We start from the raw sequence: 21,774 nt of genomic DNA, 5'->3' as shown, positions 1-21,774 counted from the left end.
CCCCATTCTATAACTCATGCTTCATAAAATATTGCTGATATTTATACTTGCTACTATTTTTCACACTATTTCAATAACTTTGAATGACATTAGAAGTAAATGTTAGTAATAAAAAAGACATTGCATTTGTTTCCACTAGAAATGTAAATACCTTTTCCCTTTCCTTACAATTACAAAGGGTTAAACTGTAAGTCTTAGAAAGGCATTTGTTTGCTCCTTGCACACACCCAGCATTTGGCTCATATTGCTAAAATACTTGCAAGAATATTAGACTGCTAGAACTTTGCACTTCCGTATTTTTACGGCAGTACCCTTTGTCAGTTCCTGAATCTTATTCAAGAGCACTGTCCTGGTTTTGGCTGGGATAGAGTTAATTTTCCTTCTGGTAGCTGGTAGAGTGTTATGCTTTGGATTTAGTACGGGAAGAATGTTGATAACACACTGATGTTTTCAGTTAGTCTAAACACAACTTAGCAACAAGCCAAGGATTTTTCAGCTTCTCATGCCCAGCCAGCAAGAAGGCTGGAGGGGCACAAGGAGTTGGGAGGGGACACAGCCGGGGCAGCTGACCCCAACTGGCCAAAGGGGTATTCCAGACCATGTGACGTCACGCTTGGTATATAAACTGGGGGGAGAGTTGGCCGGGGGAGGCAGATCGCTGCTCAGGAACTAACTGGGCATTGGTCGGAGAGTGGTGAGCAACTGCACTGCGCATCACTTGTTTTGAATATTCCAAATTTATTATTATTGTACTTTTATTATTATCATTGTAATTTTCTTCCTTTCAGTCCTATCAAACTCCGTTATCCCATGTCCTCTATCTCAACCCCCAAGTTTTACTTTTTCCCTGATTCTCTCCCCCATCCCACTGTGGGGCAGGGGGGAGCAAGCGAGTGGCTGTGTAAGCAAGTGGCTGCATGGTGCTTAGTTGCCAGCTGGGGTTAAAGCACGACAAGCACCTGCCAGGCATACCTTGTTTAGCTTTCCAAGTGCCGATATTAAATCTGCCCATTCACTGGAATATTCAAAGTTCTTCAGTGCTTTGTCAACAGCTGCTACATAGTTTCTGTACTTGGAATCAGTCAGTAGCTCCAGCTCTTCCGTGTTCATCCTCCCACGGTGTCCCCACTAGAGACTAGCTTGCAATTCATGTACAGACATTACCTGTTCAAAATAAAAAATAAAAAACCCTGGAACCATTGTTTCCAGAGACATATTATTAAAACAATTTTGTATAAAGAGCACTACATTTTCCTCAAAGGCATTACAAAGTATCAATCTGAAATCAGGTTACAGCAAATCCTAAACAACAGCTAACATATTGCACACAAATATTTAACACGTGTCCAAAAGAGTGTATCTGTAATTGAGTTCTATTAAAAAAAAAACAACAAAAAAACCCACAAACCAACAACAACAACAAAACCCGACAAAACAAACAACCCTTCCAAAACCAACCAAACAAAACCCCCGAGAAAATTAATGCCCTGCCACTCCACAAAAGCACTGTTTATTCTAAACAATGCAACAGAGGGATTTTTTTTGTTTTCTTTTTTTTTCCTCCTCTGGGTTCATCACCAGAAAAACCCACCTTTCCACAAATCAGCCCTTCTGAAAACAGAAGACACCAATCTTTCTGAATCACTTCCAGGTAGAAGACAAGAATGAAGGACACATACAATAGTCACACACTATTCAGTATTTTCATGCATCAACACTTCCTTTTACAAGACTTGGTATGTTAATTTAGCGATGCAACTCTCCTTTGTTTTTGTATTATCATCATCCACGCACAACAAAAGTATATGTTTACTAGTGTTCCGTAATCAGAGGCTTTTGCAATTTGCTCTATATATTTTCATCACATGGTAGTCTACACCAAGTAATTAAAATAGTCCAGTTCCAGAAACACTACCTCATACTTTTATAGGTCAGACACTATTTATTTCATGAAATTCCATCACTACTAAAAAGAAATATGTTTTTAAAGCTACTTTAACCCCAAGCAATTACAACTCATAATTGGAAATCCTATTGTATCATGTCTGTGAAAAAGGCAGCTTTTGTGCCCCTTTTAATTGGGGTCTTTTGGGGGTTCTGATACTCGGCTTCAGAAGAGACTTCACACCCAGCATATGCTGGTCTCTTCTGTCTTGATTAAAGGAAAACAGTAAGAAAATTGGGGGCAGAATTGCAGGCTGAAACACGGTAGACCAAAAAACCCAAACAAACCACGGAAAAGCTATAAACAAGCTGTATTCATCAGACTGTCTACCAGGTATGATAAATAGAGTCACACTGAAAACAGCAGCTTCAGTGAGCCCTTCCAAAACAATTGGAGAACACGCCTTGTTGGCCCCTATTCCCAGTGAGCAGCAATATGACAAAATAGCAGGACTGTTTGAAATGAAAAATGCCTATGAAATAATAGAGCAGAAGATTTAGCAGAAATAAGAAGTGACCTTCTGATTTGTGGCGGTTGTACAGTTGATAGAGATAATAAAACCACTTATCTTTAAATTCTGCTCAGCAAAAAGTTTAACCGTTTTTAGACCAATCACAGAAGACTTTCAATTCAACTTGTATTACTTCATGTAATAAACATTTCAGTTGTGCAAGATGTACCAAAAACATGAACACTGCCTTTTATCATATACAATCAATTTAAAACGTTTTATATGGACACATAAAAATCTTTATTTAATTTGTACTATATCCATCCCTCCCTTCAAATAGCGTTCTCCCCAAAATGGCTATGAAGCTGCTATTTAATAACTCTATCAACAGTTCTCATAAGGAGTCACCATTGACTGAACAACATAAAACCCTAGGACTGAAAACCCAGTATTTTCAGCTACCTAAAGGCCAACTCCTTGCCATGTTCTTGAAACAAACCCCAAACCTACAAACTATTAGTACTGTTTTACTTTTTCAGCACTCAAAAAGGTAAACTGAAGAAAACTGTACTCCAACATCTCCAAATTAAGACAGCAGCAAATCAGGCTCTAAATTTCATGATCATAATCTGGTCAAGTTTATCACAAAGTACTCTGTCAGATTTTTGCTCCCTCCTTTTTGTTCCTTTAATTAACAGGTGGTTCTGAAGATAAATTGATAAGAATCCAGCTTTAATCCTTCCCAACTTCATTTTTGTTAGTGCTAGAAGAACATTAAAAAAGTGTTGCTTCAGTCAGAGCAACAGAAATTTAAGTACACCACCACTCTGGGTTGCAGAGATGGACCTTCGAGAACTCTCTCACCCCTAACCTTTCATGCATACTCACATATAAGGTGCCAGACAAGTCTCTCTTCTGCTGTCATCACATTTACCTTTTCTTCTATAGAACAACCAAAATTCTGCATTAATCATTTCTTTATCCTTATTACTTATCTTTCACCTTCATCTCCTGGTTTCTCAGCATTGTAAGGAAAGTTGCAAGAAAGGAGAAAAACAAGAAAGGGATGGACAAAAAGAAGAAAAAGAGCTGGGATAGCAGGCGTGAATAAAAAGGCCAAGAATTACAAACCTTTTGCACTCTTGATTCTGATGGCAAGCTAGTAATGACAGATTGTCTCCAAGGCAAAACACAAATGCAAACCATTACTTAAAAACCACATTCTGGGTGCCAAATTGATAGATTTCACAATATCCCACTGGCATAAAGCACTTGGATCTCACTTTTTATTTTAAAAAAATATTTCATGTGGTTTCATTCTATAATAACCATCTTTCTTTGGATTAAGTCCAGAAAAAGATCAGGTTTGCTTTGAAAAAGCTGTAGAATGTCAACAGATTTCTCAGAGACAGTTGCACAACCGCCAATGTCTGATCTCCAAAAGTAAAATGAAGTATTCACACTAAAAAAGAAGAAAGAACCAACATACAAAAGCAGCACAATTCTCATTTTTCCAGGCACAAAGGATAGAGAAAGAACTTGACACAGCGAATAATGCTTTCTGAGTGAACAAAGCATTAGCATCCTTTTTTAATCCAACTAAAGCATAAATGCAACCACTTATGGCTGAGCGGAAAACAGGGCTCTGTCTTCCTCAAGTGCTTGAAAAACCTGAAAGCTGAGTGTGGACTGATTCAGGATTATCAAAGGTTAAACAAAACCAGCAGGAACACAGGATTAAACAGGTAGGGGTTTTTTGGGGCTTACTAACTGATCAGAATATTCCCTTCCTTATAAAAAACAAAAAAAATTAGCAACTTTGAATAACCTATACTTTTAGGCAAGTCTATCACACACCAGCTGATACTAATGAACTTACTCTAATCATGTAATTGATATTTATATTTATCCATATGTTATGAGTGAAATTAATCATTATGCAGTTTTGCACAAAGAAGCAAAAATATATTCTGTTTTCTTATTACTCTGTGGTTATGGTCTCATTTTTCTTTCTTAAAACAAGTTTTTGTATAGTTTGAGGTTACAAGGAGAGAAAGAATTTCTTGCATATTTTTTCCCCCAATGAAGAGTCTCTATTTTAAACAATATATCTTCCAAATCGTATCAGTAGCCATAATAAGCCAGGCATGCAGAGAAGATAATATGTAAATATTATTTATTATTTTTTATAAACCTGGCACTATTTTTATTCTAAGATAACTGAAACTACAGGAATGCCCATTTTTATTAGCTCTCATACATAAAAATATACTTGTCCTACAAGGTTTACTTTTTACTTAGCCTGAGATATTCTAAAATATAGTTTTTAATCTTTTCTTGTTTCTATCATGTATTCTTACTGATACTTTTCTGTTCTCTTCATCTATCATAAAACTGCAGATTTAACATCATTTAATTTTCTGGCACTGATATTTCAATACAATGTTAAAGCTTAGTAATGTCTCCTTATAAGTATCACAGCCTTATTTTTTCATGGTTTACTAATGAAATAAATAATAAAATTTGATAGATCGAAATCATGGGAAAACAGCAGTTTCTGCCACACCACCAAACAGCCTAAAGGATAAACTATTTATCTTGTCATTCCACAATCACCATTTAACATGATGGCCAACTTTCCATGGAATGTTATTTATTTCTCTTTTTAAACAAAGGTATGAAGAGCACCATCCTTTGCTTCTGTTGTTTTCTTCCCCTAATGAGATGAGACAAGCTTCTCAGACTGAAGGTTCAGCCACTCTCATGAGCCTGGACATAGGTAATCATTGACCTGTTACGTGACCATGCCTCTTTTTAATGGAGGACAACAAGCAAATGGGGGTGTCTGAGCAGAAGGCTTACTATTAATGTGGAAGAAACTACTTAAGAAGTGCTATACACTTTCAAGTCATTTCATAAAACCATATTTAAATCATAAGTGAATGCAGAAGTAGATCTGGACACTTACTACCTTCCACTTCACCTTCTCATGGGGATTAAAAAACAGACACCACACAATTCTGGATATACATGGATGCCTGTAGAGTCTTCGAGTATGACAAGGAAAGCAGCTACCTGGAGCTGTGGTTCTCCTTTTGCTGGGGGTTGTGTATAGTGTGTTCACAGAGCAGCCTTCAATTCCCTACATCAATGAGGTGGTACTGGTTTTCCTAGGAGTCACATTAAGGTGATACTCTACAGCTGTGTTTTCCACAGCAAATGCTCATCCTTCACAACTCGCGTGCCTAAGAGCCTTCAGTCTCACATCAATACAAACTACTAACCTGCTTAACAGGCTCTACATGGTCTTCACTGAAGCTAAAGAAACTCAATTGAGAAGAACAGCAGCTTCATCAACACTTATTCAATAAAAGCAGCTTTCCTCTAGATTCTGTCTCAGTATAATCACAAAGTTAAAAGATTTCCCAACGATTCATAAGCTCTCTCCAGTATCTATCCTACCCCGAAGCTCCACTTTGGGTTTGATTTGCTACTGTTCCACTCACATTTTTCAAGCCTCACAGAATTGCTCTATTTGTCTGCTTCACACCAATGTGCAATACCGAAGTGGTCGCTTTCTGGTACAGGTCAAGGGGCTGATAGCTGTGGAGCACAAATCTGCATATATCATGTCACTTCAAGATTTGTCCCAAGTATTGTAAGAATCTGAGCTCACAAACTTGCTCCCTTTGAATTCCTCAGAGTTTCAGCTTTGCAATCTTTCAAGGCTTTTCTAAAATTGTTTCCCGTTTCAAGCGTGGCTTTGGGACATACAGTAGAAGAACTAATAGATAATTAAAAAGCAGATGAGAAAAATTTCCAATTTCACAGTATTGAGCTATTGCTTTTTAAGCTGTGTACAGTGCCCACATACCAAGCTGGTAACTGCGGAAACACATTTTTATTTGAATAGACTTAATACAAACACAGATTCGAATACATAGAAAACAGAAGCCTTGTCATTTGGTAATTTATTATGCTTTGCTTTCCCTCAGAAACATCTAAAAGCATGAATAGCAAAATAAATACTACAAATCCCAGGCTAGTCTCTTAAGATAAAAAATAAAATGTTGGAAATACATATATTCTTCTATTACCAAAGATAAAGATTTTCCAACTACAGCTAATTACTCTATTTCTGAATTGACTTTCTACAGAGTCCTCTTATTTCAGAGTTTTTCAAAAAAGCATCTCTAATGTCTTCTGAAGAATAAGAACCATTTGAGCTTGTTATTTTGGCCAATTGCTATTCAGTACAGTAATGAAAGAGGAAAAACAAATTATCCAAATAAACAAAACAAAAACACACCCAGACTGTATAACTAACTATAATTAGCCATGAACTCATTAGTATCAAGCACTTAATATTATTTAATATTGTGATTAATAACTTCCAGTATACTTTTCTACACAGCCAAAATTCACAAGCAGAAACAGCTTATTATGTTTTTCCACAGAAAAAAATGACACTTTTAGGTGTTCAAATTTCTTTCCATGATAAATTAAATCAGCATAACAATATGTACATTACCCATATTAGCAACTTCTAAATCATCACAAGATGTTTGCCTGAGAGGGATTCTCATTCAAACAAGAACTCAATGAGAAAAAAACTATGGCTTGTACTACAGAGGTTAGATTAAGCACCCAACTGGATGTGCTCCCCATGGCTTCAGAATCTACAAAATATGTTTATTATTTATTATGTTTATTATTACACACACACAAAAAGTTAGTAAAAAGAAATTAAGTACACTTTTCTTCTTTTGCATATACAGGATGTCACAGAAGAAAGATGACTGGAATAAAACTGTAAGTCTACCACTGAGCATAGTCTGATGGAAATATATAACATATGTAAAATGTTCTTTCTGCTATTGCTGTTTCATGGTATTCCAAAGTCTGACTTACACCAGGCATGAGTTCATGAAGAGGAACAAGTAACAAGCTTAAAAATTCTTAAGAAACATACTATAATCCTTCTCAGTAATTAACTTCTCAATTCACTGTTTAAGAAAAAATATTTATAATTATGAACAATTTCTAAGAGAATGTATTTGCTTTAGAAGATAATTTTTCAGAAGTAAAAAAGTATCAAATCTGTCTATGTGTTTACTGGAGAGGAGAAGAAAGTGACCAAAGAGTTCTCACTCTTGTTGGTAAATAAACATCTTTTCCAATCACCTCTTGTAAACAGTTTATGGTGACATTTTAATCCCTTTACTCACTTCTATTTGATTACAGCTTTTCAACATATAATAGGTGAACTAAAAAACCAGTTGACATACTAGGTTAAACTTTTGATTTTGATTCGAGACCCACCAACAGAAGAACACTACTGATTCCTTTTCTTCCAGCCCTTGTGTACTGTGCCTGCATACTACTCAGGACTGTCTTACTGTTTGTGGCAAAGTACAAGAGAAAAAGCAGCTCTGTTCACTACAGGGATCTCCAAGCACTGCTGTAATAAAGCAATAAAAGGTTTCCTCTGTTAAAATGATCTTTGACTTAATGCCAAATAATTATTTTAACAGTTAAAAAATAATTCAAAACATCTGAATAAAGCAAACTAAATACATATTAGCAAATGAAAGCATTATAGTGGCATACAACAGATGCTCAAGTGACAATGTGACACTCAGTATAACAGACACCATCTTTTCTACAGTTAAGTCCTCTTGCACTACATGAATTTTGGAATCTTTCTTACACTAAAGTTTCTACTTTTAAAATATAGTCTTCGTGAAATCAAATCAAACATTTGGATTTCACAGATCTGAACTTATGTCACTCAGTAAATGAAAGATGACGATTTGCATCTTTGTTATAACTCAGGTCAACCATTAACTGAAAATATTTTCTTCTTCCTAAAATAATAGTTTCTCATGTTTTCTCCTTTCTAGCAACAAATGATTCCTGAGTTATATACCTACTATATAATAACTTAATCAGCATGCATTTTACATTTAAAAAAAAAAAAAAAATCAACAAAACTCCAGATATCCATGCTTCTTATTTTAAATTATGCAAAATATCTAACATGTCTTACTAAAAAACAGATGGCAATTTAAGTCAGAATAACACAACAGAGAAAAAGGGGAAAATGCTTCCTTGAATTTGTGGTTATCCTTCAATACTCACTTACAAGTACTCTTCTTGTGCCCTTCTTCCCTTTGTTGACCACTGTATTTGAACAACCAATATTTCAACCTAGATCTAGAACTGGTCACTATTTTCTTCTTATTCAATTACACATTTTAGAGAAAGAAAAACAAAAAGACCACCTAGCATTTAACCTGCACTCTTGACATGTTTTCAGAGGGTTTACTCCTTAAACTTCATTTCATCTCAGCTCACAGAGTTACCATCTTTATACCCAATTTAAATTAGAGCAGCAATGCATCCAAAGAAATTTAAGCAATCTGGTTAAAGGCATTTTTTAAAAAATAATCTTCATTTCAGTCTCCAGGCTGACATCCCAACAATCCCAGATGAAGAATGTAACATTTAAGGTTTGGTTGGGGTTTTTTTTTGTAACATATGAAATGTAACCTCCTGGAGTCAACCAGTCACTTTGACAATGCCAAGCTAAACAGAAACACAAAATTCTTACTCAGAAATTAAGTATAACATTGTATATAGCGGATCACCTACTGTTCCCTGGACCAAAACAGAATGTTGCCATGCTGAAAAAGGTTGGCTTGTGCCCTTAGTTAGTAGGGCCTTTTTCAGCTATCCACAGTCAAACCTGCAACATCGTGCAGTTAGTGTCTTCCCCACCTTCATAAAAAGATCCTGAGATGGCATATTAGAAATAAGGCTATTTGGACTACTCCAAACAGAATACCGAAGGTATCTGACATAGCTAAATCCATGGTAAACACTCAAGTATTGGTGGGTTGGAAAAAAAAATAGCAAAGAGAAAATGAGCATGTTCTGGTGTGAGAGCAACTGCACCCTCCCTGTGGCTCCCGTACTACCTGTCAGCACCGTGAGCTTTGTGCTTTTCCTCTCCCATAGTGGAACTGCCCAGCTCTCACACGCACCAACTAGACTTTGGGGCTATTGCCTTCTCTGTTGAGCAATGATTGATAAGCAAGTACTTGATTTCAAATAGTTACCCTCTCTCCAGGTGTCTGAGCACAGCAACAAGACAAGCTTCCTAACATAAACTGCAATTTATTTTCACTTTTACATGTTTCAGCCTCATACCTTCAAATGGTCACTATACCCTCTCTGAAAAGAATTCCTTTTTAACTAGCTAGCTCTCCTCTTCCCATCTTTTCCAAGCATTTACGGATGGAAGGCTTATCTTCAGGTATTCTTTTTATTTCTTGCTTATTTTTTACTCTCAGCAAACTAGTAAATCCAATTAACATAGTAAAACAGTTAAACTAAAGAAATAAACAAACAAACAACAACAAAAAGCCATAGCAAATGTAACAATGAAAACCAACTCAAACAAGTATGACTACATTTAAACCTAGATTTGTACTACACTTTGTTTTAAAGAAGAGTTTGCCAACTTCCGGATACTTTTCAGCTTGGTAGACAAACAAAGGACTTGCATGAGTTTCACTGTCTTAAATTACACTTGCAGCACTCTACTGAGGAAGAAGCCTTGCTTCCAGGGTAATGCTGTGCCTTCACATTGTGACAGATAGTTATTCTGATAGACAGTTTAACACAGAATCTACCAACTTCACAAAAAAAAAAACAATTAAAAAATGGTGGCCTAATAATTTATTCATTTATTCTTTTCTCACAATAACTTTAAAATTGAACATTTAGATGAACCTTTTATTCGTCCATACCCATCATTCTAATACTATGTAGCTTCAGGCGAGTTTACCATTCTGTCTCCAACAACCCTGATACTTCTTTTCACAAACACACGTCAGAAGTTCTCATATCCTTATAATTGCTTTACTTGGGTAACCTTTTAATACAATGCATTTGGGCAAGACTTTGTCCAACTTCCTTTTTTATTCTACCCTGAGGTCCTAAGATATTACTAATTTGTTCATTTCAAATTTTGACTCATTTCTATCATTTTATTCTAATTTTAATTCTGAAAGTGTCATATGCCATACATATACCTATGCATTATCTAGATTGTGGTTGTATTTTGCAATGCATCTGATTTCGCATATTCTGTGGATGGATTTCAAGGAATTTGTAAAGTAGAATCCTTTCCTGACTGTTCTGAAAATGGTGGCTGCACCAAAATTTCTTTGCTCTCCTTATCCTCAGAAGCCAGCCAGAAAAAACATTAATATAAGGTTAGATTCCCTTTGATTTTTGCAAAGGATACTAGAAACCAAATTAGGCAAAGCACTGTTCCCCGGCTTTACATAATGTTTTTATGTTTATACTGAAGTATAAGTTTCTGATAAAACTAGTGATGTGTTGACTAGTGAAATCATTTACTGAGTGTCTTTGGTGCTTTCTCCTCATTTCTTGTTTCAGTTATTGGGGAAAAATGGTTGATCCTGCAGTGTCTCTTCTCCCCAGGCTCTCAGAGGGAAACATATCGCGTACTGTTCCTATTTATCATTCAACTTCTTTTCAGCTACAAGTCAGGGCAACATGATTATTATTCTGGAAGACAATTTATGTGCATACAATTTTACTTTCATTTGTATGTGCATACAAATTACTTTCATTTTTCTATTTCATGCTTTAGCAGGTATCATTTAATTTAGCCTCTTTTCTATCTCCTATTTTTCTCAACAATTTCCAGAACAGGTTTTTTTACAAGATACTTCATACCTCTTCTTGGTTCTTTTCTGCACGCTTCACATTTAATATAACACAGCTCCACCAAAGTAAAAAAGAAAAAAAGTAGAATAGTAGTATGTATTTTCAGTCAGCCCAGCCCGAGCAGTCATTCCCAGCTAAGCAAGAAGACACTAAAGGTGACTAGAGTTACTGCTGTCCAAGAGACCTACGCTAGCGATGAACACATGGAAGCGTCCTCCCATTATTCAAATGGGGAACAATGGCAGAACACAGGCTGAGCCCATTTACACCAGACAGACTGCATTCTTACCTGCGTAGCTTGCTGTGCGTGTGATGAGTATTTCTAGTGGTCAGTGTACCATGCCAGTATTTTTACACAAGAAAAGCACCACCAGTATAAACATGGCCTAACTTGTGAGCATAACCATACACTCGAATGCACAGCCACTCCACTAATGGAAGACATAGGATAACTTGTCTTTGCAAGATGCTGTTTAAACATCTACCATCACAGCTGCTACCACCAAGCTGGGAAAGTAAGACTTTCAGTAAGTTAGGAATGCAGTTACTCCTCCCCCATCTCTCATTTACAGGCTGCTTAGTTTCCAAAAGCACCTATTCTCATTTCAATTAAAAAAAAAAACAAGAATGATATTGTTGACGTTCCACCTGTTTCCACACTGACATTCGTCCACATGACATTCACCCACGTTATATTAAAAATGACTGTACATTTTGGATAATCACAATATTTAGACATCACACTAGTACTAGACCTACAAAAGGTCTACTGCCTATCAGCCTGTTTTTGAAAAGTTACCAATATTTCAAACAAAAAAATAAGCAAATCTGACAGCCAGGGCAGCATAAGCATTTAACACAGACAGGCAAAGGCTTGGCAACAAAACAAAAGACTATGATCTTCAACGTTGTATTTTTCCCCCTTATTTCCTGCAAGCACCTAGCCCATTACTATTTAGATAGAGTCTTCCCACCACTTTACACTCCTATAGCTAGAATTCAGGTATCACATTATGCAGTTAACCTGAGAACCATAACACGTTCTCTGTTAGTGCGTACAGAAAGAAGATCCAGGAGTGCAAGGGTTCTTGCTAATCAGCAATGAAAATACAAGGGTTGAGTCACCCAGAACAAGCTCATCAAAACCTGTACCCCATATCCAGCATATTTTAGGATAGTTACAGAGATAAATTATTTAGGTGGGCTTTCCTGGCTGTTATTATTACAGGTATGCAAATGTTATTTCTAAAAAAACGTTTAGCCCCAGAAGCTGTCACATATTTATGCTTTTCAAGTGGGCATCACAAGATTTAAGGCCATTCCTGCATCAACAGATGAAATTTAACCCTGCACTGCACAAACTACGGACAGCCGTATGCCCCACGTCTCCTTCCAAACATCACACGCAACACCACAAGCAGCCGAGCCGCCCAGCCAGGAATCTGCCCCAAAAGAGGCCCGCAGCCCTTACACGCTCAAGGTCAAAGCAGGACGGCTCTGGCAGCCCAACGCCGAGCTTGTTCCCAGAGGGAAGGAGGTCCCCTGAGGAAGCCCCTCCACCAAGGGCGAAACCAGGCCCGGCCAGCAGCGTCCGTGCCGGTGCCGGGGCCGGGGCGGGGGGAGGAAGGCTCCGCAGCCTCGGAACCCACCCGGGCCCGCTTTCCGCTACGGGCGACGGCACCGGGGATCGGAGGGGCAGGCCACGGAGCGGCGGTCGGGCGAGCCAGGTGCCACAGGTTAATTAACGCGGAGCAATTCGGAGGCTAACCGCTCTCCCCAGGCTCCTCGGCACCTGCTCCCCGACCGCAGGCCAAGCTCAGGCCCGGCCCGGTCCTCGCCGTCCCTAACGGTGCCCGCGGCCCGGCCCGGTGAGGGGACAGGAGGAGGAGGAGAGGGCCGGCTCGGCTCCAGGGGCGGACCCCGCTCGGCTGCGGCGCCCTCCCCAACACAGGCGCGGCGACAGGGAGGGAGGAGGGGAGCGGCCGCCGGTGGGGCCCGCAGCCTACCCTCACCGGGAAGAGGAGGAGGAGGAGGAGGAGGAAGGAGAGGAGGGGGCGGCGGGGCGAGCGGCGTTACCTGAGCGACCCGAGCCGGAAGAGCCCGACCGCCACCAGCAGCCCCGCGCCGCCCTGACAGCTCCCGGCATGCACCGCGGCGCGCCTCCCCTCCGCCCCGCCCCGCGCCCGCGCCCCCTGGCGGGCGGCGGGCGGAGGAGGGCGCGCGCGGGCGGGCGGTGCGCGGGCGCGGAGCCCGGCGCGCCCCTGCGCGGGGGCGCGCAGCCGCTCTCGTTTGGGATGGGGAAAAGCGGGGAGTTAACGGGGGCAAGCGGGCGCTTGGGCACTGCGGAGATAAAACCGACAGGCTTGTAGATGGGGATATACGTTTATTTTGCCTAATCTTTACGTCGTTCGCCAAATATAGTGCAGGTAAAAAGGGAAGGCAGGGGGCACTTCAGAAAATATCCGTGATTATACTACTAGTGGTTGTATTTAGAATTTTCCAAAATTTGTTGTGAGTAGCACGCTTGAGTCCTTACTACGCAGGAAGGCGCAGGGGTGCCCACATGGACGATACTGGAAGGAGTTTTTTACTCAAGAGCGATTTTCAAGCGACCCGTTCCACAGTATGAAGGGTACGGTCCTTAGACTGCGATCTGTTAGTTTAAAAGCCATCATTACCGTTCTCAGATTTAAGCAGGCTTCATGATAGCAAGTGGTTAGTATGGTTATAAATTACTTAAGTAACTGCAAAAAGAAAAAAAAAAAGGTGCATTCAGCTTATGTAATAAATCTTTTAGACTTTGTCTGAAGACAAGTAAATATTTCTAAAATATTGTCAGGGGAAAATCTCATAATATTGATAAATCTTCTACTTGCTGACTTACGTTATCAGCCAACATTTTATGAAGTCTAATTTTATTCTCCAGACTTGGGATAATAATAAAGAGGAAATGCGATTCCTTTTCTCATTGAACTATTCCGGGATTCAGAAGATGAGAAACAGTTACTTTTTGGAAAGCTGACAATTCCCACTGGTTTTCTGAGGCACCGAGTATGACTCTACAAGTCATGCATTTCCAATTAAAATGGTGCATTTACATTTATTTTTCTTTGAAGATACTTACAAATGCATTTGAGATTTAATTCTTATCTAGGGTGGGTCGTGCTTTTGGAGCTATTTAAGAGTGGTGATCTTCACGAAGGGGATACAACTTTCAATAACTGACAACATGCCTTCATGTGCTCCCACGCTGTAAAGTGGTTAGATTTCCAAGCTTCCCTTTTGCTGAATTTAGTAGTGGCAGTTACAACTCGGAGCTCTCAAACAGTTCTCTGAAATTGCCTCATCAACTTTATGTGCAGTGGCAATCAAAAAACCCCCACAAAACATTGTACGTTATTGGGAAGCATATTGAGAACGAGATAGAGGTAGTAGTTTGGCCGCTATATAAAAGGCTGGCGCAGCCTCAGATGGATTGCTGCATCACTTCTTGTCTTCACGGCTCAAGAAGGATGTAGAGGCGTTAGGGAGGGCGCAGAGGTGGGTTGGTGCCGCTGCCTTGCAGCGAGAGCGATAACGGCTGGGGCTGTTCAATATAGAGAGAGAAGGCAGGAGAGAGGATTGATCAAGGTTTACAAAATCATGAAGGATATAAAGTTGTTATTAACCAAATCCCATGGTATGAGAGTGAGGAGGCACCTCATGAAAACAGTACAAGATCATTTTTGAGACACGTAAAGAAAACACTTTTCTGCAAAGCAGATTGTGAACTTCTAGACTGTATCGCCACCAGGGGCTGGGGACTTGGACGCTGTCCGTAGGTTCAAGGAGGTACTATTCATATTGATGGCAAACGCATCCGTAAGTGGACATGGGAGGATATAGGCAGGGATGTACCCTCCAGCATCCCTAATACAATGAGAGATGCAGGGGAAGTACTGGGAAGTGGCCACGCTAAGGAGCTCTTCCTAAATAGTATCTCCTTTTACTGACGTTGGAGACAAAATACTGGGCTAGACGCACCACTGATGCTACATGCACTCGCTCTGTAGGACATTTACCTTCAGTTCTGTGTAATTATTGCACTGCAGAAATGGTGGGAAACCTGTAATAGATAACTTTGAATAAATGAAGCTCACACCCTGCAAATACTTCAGATTATTCGTAACATTGTCGTCTTGTGTAAGCCTTTGTAAAGTCAGGGCCCACAGCCCTTTTACTAACACTAGGAGTCAATTCTCCTATAATTACATGGATCTTATTTTTGACGTGTGACCTACTTGCTGAGAACAATTTAACCTGCAATATGTACATTGGTTTGTGAAGTAATTGGAAATGAAAGCTACCATGTGGACTAAATACTTTTCTTCCTTAAAAAAGCAAAAAACAACAACAAAATCCCAAAACATGCTCCGAACAGAATGTAGAGAGTATGGTCTGCATCTCAGAATACTTGAATAAATTAATCCTTTGTAGAAGAAAAATACTTGGTTGAGACAGTTTAGCTGACTGTTGTCTGCTGTATTTTTTCCACAAAATCTAACCTTACTCCATCCACTTCTTCGAGAGTCTCCTAAAACATCTACTTGGGTTTGCCAACTTCAAGGGCTAAGATTACTTCAAAGTAATCATGTCTTAAACAGTAAATTGCTATAAAATCAACATGTGAAAATCTGCCTTTTTGTGTGAAGCTTTGCAGATCATGTTTTCAAATAACTCTCTGCAATCACAGAAGGTCTTGTGACTTTCATAGAAAGTAAATACTTAACATTGCAAAAGACTTTTTTCCCAAAGCAGAAGCTTCTTTCCTTGGTGTCCTCGAATACAGAGCTTCAGCAATCTCTTATATACTGTGAGGGTGGCGTGCTGGATGAAGCGTGCAGTGGTGACTGTGCTCATGAGCTAAGGGACAGTCACAACAGGGAATGCCAAGGTGGGCTTACAGTCTCTTGATAAAAACACTTGGTGAGAGGCAGTAGGAAGCCTCATCCCAGAGCAGCAGATGCCTGTGCCAAGGGTCCGTTTGGTTTGAGTGCAATGTGACAGCATTCAAGAGCTGGGTGCACATGGATTGGGAGGAATTCGGGCAGCCTTATGTTTCCTTCAAGCGCCCAACGTGAGGCTTGAAGGGTTTGAGATAACGACAGGTTTGATTGGAATGTGCTAGATCGAATTTATAGCTGTTATTGCTGTTTAGCTTGTAATTGGCAGGCTCCTGTTCTTGCATGGAGCTTGCGTGCCTCACTGTATATTAGAGTCCAGCGCTCGTTAGAGGCTGCTTTTTGCTTTCACTGCTTGCTGTACTGCTGTAGAGCTTATCTGTGTAGTATCTCACTGTGCTGTGCCTGGGAACATTTTGATAACAGCAATGGTGATGCGCCTGGGCTGGCAGATGGCCAGGGCGTCGCTGCTGTTTCTGTGCTGCTGTAGTGGACAGGCTGGAACTGCAGTGTGAATTCGAGTCGAAGGGACTGTGACCTGTGGATGAGCCCACGCAGGAGCAGGACATCCCGAAGCGTCTGTGATCATTGATAAGTCCATGCCAGAGCGTGTATATCTGGAAGCGTCTCTGGCCGTGGTTATGTCTGTGCTATAGCAGGTATACCTCTGAATGCGTTGTAGCCCAAGGAGAAGTCCATGCTGGAGGAGGTACATGCTGAAGCATCTGTGGCTGTGGATAAGTGCACACTGCAGCAGGTGCACCTTGAAGCATCCGTGGCTGTGCATGAGGTCATGCTGGAGCACCTCAAAGCGTGTGGCCGTGGATAAGCCCATGACAGGGCAGGTACACCCCTGGAGGGACAGCAGCCATGGCTAAGGCCATGTTGGAGTAGGTTTACTTCTGAATGGGTTGTAGCTGTGCGTAAGGCCACGCTGGAACAGGTATATCTCTGAAGGCATTGTGGCCCATGGATAAGGGCACGCTGGAGCGTGCGGAGCTGGTGCTCTTGGTTGCCAGGTATGTGCAGTGGTGAGGAGTAGTTGCTAGTCTAAGGAGCTTGAGGGGGAGTCCAGCAGACTGTGCAGTACCAGGGAAAATGAAAACGGTTTTCACAGGGTCTTTCCAGAGACCCTGTGGAAGTGAGAGCCCATACTGCGCAGAAGGAGGGGCAGCTAGAGATTGTGGTCAGGTGTAAGGAAATGGAGGGTTTCCCGTGATGGGTCAGGCTGGAAGCAGAGACCAGGAGTGCCCAGGGGGGAGCAGCTCCATGGGGAAGCCCTGGGGCCCTGGTGGGCAGTGAGCTGAGCTTGCCCTGGCAGCAACGAGGGCTGACAGCATCCTGGAGCGGAGCCCTTATGAGACGGGGAACCAAAGGAACCTTAGTAGATATAGTAGATATATGAATGTAGATAGGAATTGTTTAATAATTATCTATCTTATAATGAAGTTAAAGAAGTTTCAATAGAGGTAGACATGGCTGGCTGGGACAGGAGATAGTCCCTGATAAGAAGCAGCAGTCGACCCCAAGAACCAGCCAAGACCGGCCTTGTGATTTGGACAAATGCCAAGGAGCGACTGAGTCTGTGCAGGGACAGAAGGTTAAGAGTTCACCGTGAAGAAGACATACAGCCTTCATCTTCACGACCACCAGACGACCACCATAAGGAGGCACTGCACAAGCGCAGTTGAGAGGAGACTATGGAAATGACTTCCTGGAGCTAATTTTAATATGAAGCGGGGATAGGTAATGCCTATGTATAGGCGTATTGCGAAACTCTATGTATATGTAACACTTGACTGTATAAATTGAAAGCAAACTGCCAAGTCAGGTGCGCACGACTTTGGTGGGACTACCCCCCGTGCTGCCCAGTGCTGAAAGAACATACCTACTTTACAATCTCACTGATTGTGGAGTCTGTTTTCCGCACGTCACTTAGATCAAGGAGACCGATTATCCACCATCAGTTGGCACTTGATAGACTACATCTAGGAGACGATGCCCAGTCTTGCCCCCCTGCCTCTTGCAGGGAAAGTGTCAGTAAACAGGACCAAGTTTGTTGGATGCCACCCAGGACGGTTGGGGCTGGAGACCTGTGAGGAGAGATGGCTTCAGGGGGGACACGCAACCAGAGCCCCCCCGCTGCGTGTGGGGAGGCGCCTGAGAAGACGGGCCCGGGCTCCTCACAGCGGCCGTGTGGCAGGAGGACAGTAGGCGACAGGCAGGTGTTGACACGCAAGAGCATCGGGCTGGGCGTAAGAAAACCCCGTGAAACCGGCCGAGCGCTGGAGCGGCTCCCCGGGCAGATCGTGCAGGCCTCGACCTCGGGGCTTCGGCACCCGACGGGACCCAGCCCTGGGCACCCAGACCCGACAGCGGGCCGAGCGGAGGGCGGGCGGCAGCCGCCCCACGGGCGCCTTCCCGCCGCTGCCACCGGCGCCGAGCTGTAGGCGGCGCTGTGGCGGGCGGCCGCACCGCACACTGCGCCTGCGCCGGCCGGAAGAGCCGCCGCTTCCTGCGCGGGCCGCCGGAGCCGTTCCCCTGGCAGCATGGCGGGAGGGTTCCTGCTGGAGATCAGGCGGGGGACGCAGAGCGCCTTGCTGGTTATCCGGTAGTGCGGGGGCCCTGCCTGCCTTCCGCCGCTCGGGAGGCGCAGGGCGCGGCGGGTCTGGCTTTCCGCGTCCTTAGCCTTAAACGGCGAGGGGGTGACGGGACGGGGTTTGTGTCCCGGCGACCCCCCCCCCCCCCTTCCCTTCTTGTGCGACTCGGACAAGCCTGAGTTACTGTGCAAATAAATGCTTCCTGAGAACGGTGGTTTATTTCTCTCGATCGCTCCTCACCCCCGCGGGGGACCCCGCTTTAACCGCGTGGGTCCCGGGGCGCGACTCGGGCCGCAGGGGAGCGTCTCCCCCCCTCCCGAGGCCGGGCTTTTGCGTTGCCCGAGCTGCCAGCCGGGCTCCGGTGCCTCGGCGCCGAGCCCCTTCCCGCCCGTTTTCAGCCAGCTGGTCGCAACACCTCCGTCCTGAGGTAAGCCCGTTCTCCCTTTGCCTCCCCAGCGAGGCGGACTCGCCGAGCTCGCCGCTGGACGTGTGGGTGGCCGCGGATCGTGTGGAAACGAGAGGCGGCGGCAGCTGCCGGGCGGCGGCCCTGCCGGCAGGGGTCAGCCTGGCCCCGTCCTCCTGCCGCGGCCTGCGCCGCCTCCCCGGCGACGGCCTGCACCTGCGCATGCGCCTGCGCCGCCCGCCGCCGAGCGCCGGTAAGGGTGGGGCGGGGCCGGCGCCGCCTCAGCGCTGGGCGGGAAGGGGGGGAGGTTGGCCTGTTGCTTGAAAGAAATAAAGGGAGCTTCGCTTAGGGTGGCCTCAGACCTTACTGGTGTAACTGGCGTGCAGACAGAGGCTTTAAAGCGTCGATGCGGCAGCACACGCACAAAAAAAAAACCCCAAAGCAACCGGAGTTTTCGTGGTGTGCGTTGTGCGTGTGCTGTCGCTAACGGGCTGGCTTTAGCTCTGAATCGAAGATTTGAACGGGAAATGATAGCATTTAATGAAACTGTCAGCTTTAAAGTGCGAAAAGTGGGGTAATGAAAGGGAAACGCGGTTGCTGAGCCAGTGCAGGAGTCTGAGAACTGCTCTCGGTTCCTACCCCGTGCTTTCCCGTGTTACTTCAAAACTGTTTGCTTTCCCTCCTGTTTCGAGTTTGGTAGCTGAAAATGCAGTAATACGACTCACCCGGGCTGTCACGCTGAGGCGGTCACCGACCACTTAAATCATAAAAGGATTGTGATTCTGTGTTGGGGCTTATTCTCACAGCCTCAGTTTGCAGAGGTTAATTTTGCGCATAACATCTGCAAAGTTATCTGCTTTATTTCCATGATGCTAATTGATGTCCAGGATGTGACTGCATAAATGGGAAGCGTGGTGGTAGAGCTGGTGCCTTCTTTCATTCTAGCACCCAAGCTCAATATGTTTAGACTCATTTAATAGGATGTGACACAGAAAGATATATTAAATAACACAAAATTGTCATTGTGTGGTTTTAAAGTAGAAATGACAGATAAACTACGTGATGTACAATAATGGTCTCAGCACCAGAAACACACTGGAATACTCTGTGGATTTTATGGTACGCTGAGGTTGCTTCTGTATGTTAATCCGTAATTATGCATGTGCTCTGACAATTCAATTATACAAAAATTATTTACTGTGTCTTATTAATGAGGCACGCTTCGAAAGATTAAAGGTGAAGTTTTAAAAATTTACCTTTGAAAGTCGTACCTTTGAAAAATGAGTATGTGAACCAGATGGTAATCGACGTATATATTAACTTTGTTAGCCTTAAATGTTTTATGTTAGTATGCAAAACTAGTTGTCTCCTATATGAAATTATGGAACCTTTTAAAGTACTTTTCATTTGTGGTTGCAACCTAAATCTTAAATACTGAATGCTGATACTGAGAATATACTTTGATTCTTAAGTTTGAGAAAGTGGGCAATGCAGAACATATTCATGCATAGAGCTAGGCTTACAGTTTTGCTTTTCTTCCACCTAATGTTATTTGATAATACCTGGAGGCTTTTATACCTCCTTTTTTAATTTGGAAAAGTTGTCTGAGCTGCCTTTTGTGAGACCGTTTTTGCTTTGCTGGCCTGCAGAGGGTATTGCTCACTATCTATTCCTCAAATGGAACCACAGTGCCTGGTATCTTACCTGCCTGAAAATTTAAAACTAGTTTGTTAGATTCTTACCTTTTTTTGGTTTGAGGTGTTTGGCAGGATATTTCTGTACAAGTGACTGAAAGTGTTACACAGTTTTGCAGTTCAATATGTTGTCTTCTATCTATAGACTTGGTTTTTACTTTGAGGGAAAGCCTGAAACCCCAGAAGAATTATGTGTTTTACTGTCAATCCTGTGGTGACATCATAGTAAAAGACCGGTGAGTACTGCAGTGTCTTGTATGTATATCAATAAATGCCATAGTGATTCTTATTCACGTTATTTTGTGTACTTAGAGAGACAGCTAAAAGGTATTTATTTTGAAATTGATAGATGAGAACACTTTTGAAGCACTGTGGATGACTAAAAGCAAAATTACCTGAAACAGTTTTTCACCATTTATTCATTTACTTCTTGATTTCATTCTGGCTGTAAAGTAGAAGTACCTTACAAAGGGAGTTTGGTGCATTGCCTGGGAAACTGGGAAATCTCAATTCTTTTCCTGCCTGTCTGCTGTGCTTTGAGTGAGACATTTTCTTTTGTAGCTGGACTTCCCTACGTGTAAAATTTCTGCTTTGAGATCTATGCTTTTTGTTCATACAGAATCTCTTTGCACTCATCATAATAGCTTCTGGATTTGCTCGACAAACAAAAAGCTGTAACATTTTGGCCTGGAAATATTGCAAACGTTCATAGTTTTCACTGATTTAAAAAATACTCAGTCTATTAGTAGCTGACATCTTTGCTGTGTTGAAGGGAATAAAACTGAAAATTTGAGCCTACGCTTCTTTCTTCCTCTGCACTTCAGGGATCCTCTTCAGTTCTGCTCAGTCTCTTTAAATTCCCTTCAGTCATCGTTCTGTAGTTGCAGAGTGGCTGCTCAGAATGGGCATGTTGACCACAGCTCCCTTCTATCTATTAAGCAAAGCCAGCCTCCACATAGTTCAGGGATGCTGGATTTG

At 42.3% G+C, this 21,774-nt stretch overlaps 2 protein-coding genes across 9 annotated transcripts in view; one reads left to right on the top strand and one right to left on the bottom strand.

The window, feature by feature from the left end:
- DOP1A (DOP1 leucine zipper like protein A) overlaps nucleotides 1-13,315 on the bottom strand; it is a 69,991-nt gene extending 56,676 nt beyond the window's left edge. For 3 of the 4 annotated variants that reach the window (XM_049818301.1, XM_049818304.1, XM_049818305.1), the window contains exons 1-2: nucleotides 13,236-13,301; nucleotides 973-1,190 (exon numbers count right to left, since the gene is read on the bottom strand). In XM_049818301.1, coding sequence (XP_049674258.1) covers nucleotides 973-1,110 — 138 coding nt within the window. In that variant the 5' untranslated portion in view covers nucleotides 1,111-1,190; nucleotides 13,236-13,301. Of the gene's footprint in view, nucleotides 1-972; nucleotides 1,191-13,235 lie in introns of all 4 variants that reach the window. The other variant, XM_049818303.1, reaches the window with a different exon arrangement.
- Nucleotides 13,316-18,609: 5,294 nt separating this feature from the next.
- UBE3D (ubiquitin protein ligase E3D) overlaps nucleotides 18,610-21,774 on the top strand; it is an 84,447-nt gene continuing 81,282 nt past the window's right edge. For 3 of the 5 annotated variants that reach the window (XM_049818309.1, XM_049818308.1, XM_049818310.1), the window contains exons 1-3: nucleotides 18,642-18,710; nucleotides 19,156-19,355; nucleotides 20,942-21,032. In XM_049818309.1, coding sequence (XP_049674266.1) covers nucleotides 18,649-18,710; nucleotides 19,156-19,355; nucleotides 20,942-21,032 — 353 coding nt within the window. In that variant the 5' untranslated portion in view covers nucleotides 18,642-18,648. Of the gene's footprint in view, nucleotides 18,711-19,155; nucleotides 19,356-19,497; nucleotides 19,734-20,941; nucleotides 21,033-21,774 lie in introns of those variants that run through there. The other 2 variants (XM_049818313.1, XM_049818312.1) reach the window with 2 other exon arrangements.

Source organism: Accipiter gentilis, chromosome 15 (assembly GCF_929443795.1).
Source record: "Accipiter gentilis chromosome 15, bAccGen1.1, whole genome shotgun sequence".
NCBI classification, from domain to species: domain Eukaryota; kingdom Metazoa; phylum Chordata; class Aves; order Accipitriformes; family Accipitridae; genus Astur; species Astur gentilis.
This window is presented reverse-complemented; position numbering and strand designations above follow the sequence as displayed.